This window comes from Patiria miniata, unplaced genomic scaffold (genome assembly GCF_015706575.1).
Source record: "Patiria miniata isolate m_02_andy unplaced genomic scaffold, ASM1570657v1 HiC_scaffold_6, whole genome shotgun sequence".
Taxonomy (NCBI): Eukaryota; Metazoa; Echinodermata; class Asteroidea; order Valvatida; family Asterinidae; genus Patiria; species Patiria miniata.
The window spans coordinates 4,794,951-4,801,647 of record NW_024037073.1 but is presented as its reverse complement, the minus strand read 5'-3'; the positions used below and the strand labels follow the sequence as shown (position 1 = coordinate 4,801,647).

The window sequence follows — 6,697 nt, the reverse complement described above, 5'->3', positions numbered from 1 at the left end:
TATTAGTTTTATTTTAGTAACTTTGTACCAATCTTTCAGGATCTGAAACAGAAAAGATGTGAAATTGTTGCTTAAAACATTGAAGAATCTGTGTTCATTAAATGTTCTTCTTGTGTACTTCATCTTCTTACTTGACTCTGTTCCACAGTTTTTGTTTAAATTGTAAAGTGTGGACAAAAATCAGCTGTTGAAGATCATTGTTGATCTTTCAGCGCAAATATGTTAGAGATTTTAGAAGTTTTTGCTCTGTTTTTGCATCACATTCGACCTGCACAATGCAACACTACTTTGTTTCTTGTTGAAATGGAGCTATGTTGGCCTAAAAAAAGCATTTGACTTTGAACTGGTTTAATGATTAATGGGAGCTTGGGATGTGGGATGTATTGTTGGTGTACAAATCAGTTATATCACAAACCCACAATGTTGATCAGGAATTAATCTGCTCTTCAAATACACAATCAAAGGTTGAAGGTAGTATCGTCTCTACAGCACCTAGCCCGCATGTAATCTAGGCCAATGAAATTATCTCTTGACAAAAAATGATCAACTTTGACACAGTGCCTGCTTTGGTTCGCCAGTGGGCTCCTCTCGGAAGATTACAGAAGCCGTGCATTACTATTTGCACAGCTTTGTGGCATGTAACAAGTAACAAGTGCAGGTCTGAATGAATGTTTCTGAGATCGGAACTGTGGTTCTGTTTCTAAGCTTTTAATCTGAGTTACATATAACCTGGATGTGAAGCAAATTGTGTATTTTTGTGGTGTAGCAAGTTGATGATTTTGGAAGGTATTTTTGGACATTTAGAAGAAGTTCAAGTGAGGTGAGTTTTGATTTAATCATGTTTCTTGTTACACAGGCACATTGATGGGAAAAAAAGTTTTAACGACACTATGAAGAATAAAGAACATTGTAGATACCCAATTATAGTTGCTCATTGAATTGATAAAATAATTTACCAGTTGCTAAATATTTTGATTGACCAGCTGATGTTTACCCAATGCCATGATCTGTTTTTACTTCCCATGAACAAACTTTGAAAGTCTTGCGTGGTTAGTTTTCTTTTTAATAAACCAGTTGCATTCCAGATTTATTTCAGGTATTTTGGACATTTTTATTATGTCTTTAAATCATCTTACTAAGTTGGTTGTGCAATTTACATGTATTACTTTTTGCTTCATACTTTAATTTTGACCAGCCAAATCCAGGAAAAAATACATGTAATTTTTAAAAAGGAAAAACAAATGCCCCAGATGTTCCCTATTGTTGAAACATCTTGCAGAGTTTCAGGATTTCCTTGAGCACTATTAGAAACTTTCCTAACAATTTGTTTTTTTGACAGTAAGTTACATTTTTAAATTTTGATTTACATTGTTGACAAATCATGTTTTTTTTTCAAATTAGTTCTTGACCACCTGGAGTTAAATTGGGAAGAAACATGTTTTGCTTGTGAAATCCATTGTTGAAATGGTTTGCTTTCTTTCAGCATATAGGATTTTTTCAAGTCAAGCAAGATGGCTGAGAATGAGACATGGGAATGCCTGTCCCGGGATCGCTCAGTCGTGGAAATGGTCAACGGTAAATGCATCAAACTTTCCTTTGAATGTTTGTCGTTGGTATCTCTCTTCAAAGAAAATGTTCTAAGAAGCAAAATTAAAAGGAATATATACCACATTCGCAAACATCAAAAAACAAAACAACCAAATTAGTATGAAATACCATACTGGACTGTTAGTGAATGACAGTCTAAAGCATCCTGTAAAATCATGGCACCTGGTGTGCTGTTATTTTCAAGAAAAGTGGTATTTTTTGTATCAATTTTCAATTTTTTTGTATTAATTTAGTTAGTCCGCATTTTGTTTGCAATCGGTTACACACCTATGAATGGGTACAAGCCTTCTAGACTCCTTACAATTCTCCGACGTCAATAAATTGCTCTGTCTCATCTTAAGTTGGGTCAAGGAACCAGACTACAGGAACATGATTGTTTTTCTTGGTTTGTCCAGCATCTACGAACCCAAAACTTCAACCCCCAAATCCACCAATTTCTTAAAAATTACAGCAATAGCTAATGTTGTAAATTCCTTTGAAGTACAGAATTTATTTTTGCTTTTTAATTTTTTTTCTTCAGGAACTTGATTTTGTTGATCATTATAATGAAGGTTACCATCACAAGGCCAGATGGCACTGTATGTGAATTAAGGCTCTGTTGGGGAGTCTGGAAAAAATTTTTGAAGCAAAATGTACTAGTCTTTCATGCCTTTTCTCTTCTTTTTTTTTACAGTGATTTTTGATGACACTATGCTGACCAGTGTCTTCTGGATACTGACATTCATCACTATGGTGCTCTTCTTTGGGTTCATTGAAAACGTCAACTTCTTGTTCAACAGGATTCCCAACAAAGACAGGATGATTAGAATAATGTGGATCCTTGGCATCTATCCTGTAAGTTGCTATTTCTCCTTTAATTTTTAATCAACAACGGTAGGAAAGAAGGAAAATGTCTATGTATTTGGACAGCATTAAACTACCATTTGGCAAGGTTGCTAGGCCAGACCAATTGAAATAGCAACCGAGCATTCCAACATCACTGAAACAAGAATTTGTCTATTAAAAGTGTGATGGCATTTGCACCGTCGAGATGAAATTCATTGTTAGCTTTTGCCTTTCCTTGACATTATTTGTGTCTGCCTGGTGATGGTCTTACCACTCAACCCTCACCAAGCTCGGTGGCCGAGTAGTAAAAAGTCTGCACTAGTAAGCAGGAGGTTGTGGGTTCAAGTCCCACCTGAGTAATTGCTTGTGGGTTGTTTTTTTTGCAAGCCCTCGGACAACATTTGTGAAATTATGTCAGTGTAGGCCAAACCTGAATATTTAACAGTTGTCGACTAACTCAAAACGAAGAGCTTTCTCATATATTCGAAATACAAAACAGGAAAGTAACAGATGAAAAGGTAAATGTTTTGCAAAAACCAAGACACAAAGAGATTATCACAGAAATTCTCAGCGCTGTAAGTCCAGAATGATGAGTATATAAGAGCAGATATCCATGGTAGGCAGAATTGATGAGATTTGAAGGTTTACATGGTGAACTGAGCAATAAGAGTAAGTTTGCAGTTTCACCGTGTGAGATATATTTTGTGAGGTTGTGAGTTCTGAAAAGAACCAGGGGAAACAGACATCAACCGAATCAGTCAATGTCTTTTTTTTTCTTGACAGGTTTTTGCGTTAACCTCCCTCTTCTCTCTCTACTTCCCGCGTTCCTCTGTCTTTTGCAACCTCACTGCAACTTGGTAAGTAAAGTTTTCTCAAGTGCCACACTGGTGTTTAGTTCTGGTTTCCTTGGCATGAAACGACAGAGAATATTTCTCTACTCCCATTTGATGGGGTGCCATTCCATCATAGGTTACCAATAAAAATATCAAATATTCCAGCTATACTACTCAAACAAAGCTGTGTCTTAAACGAGAGTGACAAATCGTTAACACAAAATAATTGTCATGTTAGCTCAACTCCAACTTTTTCCCTTATCTTCCAAGGTTTAAAAATTATACCAATTCCTTTTCATATATTGCTTTTCTTGTTCATTGATTGGAATGTCTTCTTCCCTGCCCAGTTACTATGCCCTAGGTGTGTATTTCTTCATTGGTCTCATTGTCTTCTATTTTGGCGGCTACGAGCACGCTATCTTGAAGATCGCCGACACCCGAGTGCCCATCTTGCCGTTCTGTGGCAAGAAGGTGTCCATCAAGCTGACTGAGTAAGTTTTCTTAGTGACTTAATTTTTGTGCCATCGAGAACACAGTGGTGTCATAAGACTGGGGGACTGTATGTTATGCTTGAGAGTGCTGTTTGTCCCCTTTTCTTATCACTCTCTTTATTCATATTTCTCAAATCCATTCAGGGATAGGATGTGTGTAGTATCAATTTCAAGCAATTTTTTTTAAAATCCTCTTCTTGGCCCAATTTCATTTCTCTGCTTACCTTTAAGCGAAAAGTCCCCGCTTACAATAGCAGAAAATTCTGTGCTTATGCTTAGCATCTTTCATGGGTCAGTGATGAATTGAGGCTTACAAGCATACATCATGACATGCCTTAAAGTACGGATGCTGTGCTTACAGAGGTAGCACAGAAGTTTTTGCTAGCATTGTTAGCACAGATTGGTGATCGTAAACATTTTGTGGTAAGTAGAGCCGTGAAATAGGGTCCTGGCCACTTGGACCCTGTTGCCCCGATCCATCAATGTGCGTTGCAGTAACAAACTTATTTTACAATTTATCTTTCATTGACCTTATTTTGTAATCACTGACCTAGTATTGTTTGAGCGTCTGTCACAAAGTCTTGCCCACGATCTCTTGCTTTAATACTAGTGCAAAATCCTTAACAGATGGCTTATTGAAATTCAGTTGTCCCTTTAACAGTGAATTCTAATTGTTTTTTTTTCTTGTAACATTTGTTTAATATCTTAACCCTTTCTAGATGGGCTTTCTTGCGGCTGCGTTTCTGTGTCATCCAGTTCGCCATGTTCCGCGCTCTGCTGATGTTCATTGAGAATGTGCTGTTTGTCAATGGAACGTACAGTCTGAGTGTAGTAAGTGTGAACATAAATACCATTTCTCTGGAGAGTTGTAATCCAGCCAATCACAAGTCAAATCACAAGTGAATCACAACTTGATTACAAATCGATCACAGGCCACTTGCCATTCAATCACAAGCCAATGACAAGTTTGAATCACAAGTCAAATCCCAAGTCGATCATAAACCAAGGACAAGTCAAATCACAAGTCAAAGTCACAAGTAACAGGGGATTTATAAACAGTAACAAAGGAATGCACAGTTTATTTGAATAGTGACTTGACTTGGGACTGTATGACTTGTTATTAACTAGTGATTAATGACTCATGATACCCTCTGATCACTAGATATTATACAAATAAGAAATCTTTATGAATGCACTCGTAACAATTATTTCATGAGGTGACAGATGAAATGTTCCATTCCACAAGACAATAATTAAAACCAAGCTGAAATTCATGAAATTTGTCAGCAGTTGAAGTGTGTACATCTTTTTGTGAATATGCATTGCAAAAACTTGCTCATGCTGTGACATCGACAATTCTCTTTCTCGCTGAGTATGCACAAAGCCTTCAAAAGCATTTTGTATCGATTCTCATCATAGATGACGGCAGAAAACGGCTCCATCGCCATCTACAGTTTAGTCCTGGTCTCTGGCGGGATCTTCATGTGTGCTCTCTACATTGTCCACAACGCTTCCAAGCCTCTCCTCAAGGGTTTCTACCTGACTCCCAAGTGCCTCTTGCTGTTTGCTGGCTTCCTGATCAGCGATGTCCAGATGGTCATCATTGGACTACTGACCACGAAAGACGCCATCAAGTGTGTCATGCCGTTTGATGGACCCAACAGGGCAAATGGTTAGTAGGCTGTTGTCAATGCTGTACATTTTTGAAAAGAATAGTATTTGATTATTCTAAGTTGGTTTGATCTAATATTTTAATATTCGAAATGCACAGGGTCAACATGGTCAAGTTTTACATATGGTAGCCTAAATTGTGTGTGCTGGTCGAGAAAAAAATGGGCTGGAGATTTGAATTTGCCTGCATCTACACTTGTTGAAAAGTGACAATGAGCTTCATGAAATATTCGGGGTACATTTCATTAAATCTAAAAATAAAAGATTGTAAAAAAAGTTATTTTTTTATCAGTGCTACTACTAGTAGCATTGAAAACTAACGTCAAAACCTTGAATTCACGTCAGTTTAAACCCCAAAATGGCATCGTTACAACATTGTAATTCGCTGGGGACGTTGTGAGGTCACGCAGGGGTCAACTCGATGCAACCAACCATGCATTACTGGCATTGCAACGGCCCAGTGAACACCATAGTTTTGCTGTGGCCGTTGCATGAATCCGTTTCATAACTGGTTTGATTCTCCTCTTAAAATAAGCACAACTGTGGTTGTAACATTTGAAAATGTGCTTTAAAATTAGGATGTTCAATCGCTGTCTGTAATCGTGTGTTAAGTGTACATGTAATGCATCGTTAATGCTCGCGAACTGTTGTAGAGAAAGTGAGTCTGACCATGGGAGGAGGTGACGTAACACTTTCTCAGCGTATATGCTTTTGTGTTTTTTGGTCCAGGTTGGTACAGTCTGGTGCAGATTGTGGAGTGCGCCCTCATCTACCCCATCGTCATGATGTTCTTCAGGACCAGGAAGGGCAACGTGGTGAGTATGGTGGACATGGTGAAGAAGGTGACTGCGTCTCAGAAGAAGAAGTCCATGCTGAAGAGGGGTCCTAGCAAGACCTCGCTCTACAACACGTATGCCAATCTGTAGGCAGTGAAGTATGCAGTATCTAGAGACCAGAGGGTGTTTCTTAATCCTTGGCTTCGGCTTCAGCAGATTGTTAAGACCCACATCAATGGATTGATGGTTTTAAAAAGAAAACCTGTAGATCCTTGATCTTTTCAGGGGGACGGTTGTGGTTAAGAAGTCAAGGATTTTGCAAGTTGTTGGGGGGAGAGGGGTTAGTGTTTGAGTAAACTCAGAAACCAAAAGCTTTAAGAAATAAAACTTGACACTGGAAACAGCATTATATACAATTTTATCAGGATAGAAAATTTGAATTTTCCCCAGTAAGAACAAATCATTAAAATAGTTCAGAGGGAAGGGGAGGGGA

The 6,697-nt window shown here is 38.1% G+C and overlaps 1 protein-coding gene across 1 annotated transcript; it reads left to right on the top strand.

The window, feature by feature from the left end:
- Positions 1 to 1,411: 1,411 nt before the first annotated feature.
- Positions 1,412 to 6,677, top strand: LOC119742411 (organic solute transporter subunit alpha-like). Its single transcript, XM_038218331.1, has 7 exons — positions 1,412 to 1,575; positions 2,282 to 2,442; positions 3,217 to 3,290; positions 3,614 to 3,757; positions 4,477 to 4,588; positions 5,177 to 5,429; positions 6,158 to 6,677. Exons 1-7 carry the CDS (start codon positions 1,512 to 1,514, stop codon positions 6,352 to 6,354), a joined length of 1,005 nt encoding a protein of 334 aa, XP_038074259.1. The 5' UTR covers positions 1,412 to 1,511; the 3' UTR covers positions 6,355 to 6,677.
- Positions 6,678 to 6,697: the final 20 nt, after the last annotated feature.

Bases quoted from the DNA above. Each gene is read 5' to 3' on its own strand.
- LOC119742411 (XM_038218331.1), top strand. From the start codon at position 1,512: ATGGCTGAGAATGAGACATGGGAATGCCTGTCCCGGGATCGCTCAGTC. The intron at 3,291-3,613 runs GTAAGTAAAGTT...TTCCCTGCCCAG, and splicing joins TGCAACCTCACTGCAACTTG to TTACTATGCCCTAGGTGTGT. The intron at 5,430-6,157 runs GTTAGTAGGCTG...TTTTTGGTCCAG, and splicing joins TGGACCCAACAGGGCAAATG to GTTGGTACAGTCTGGTGCAG.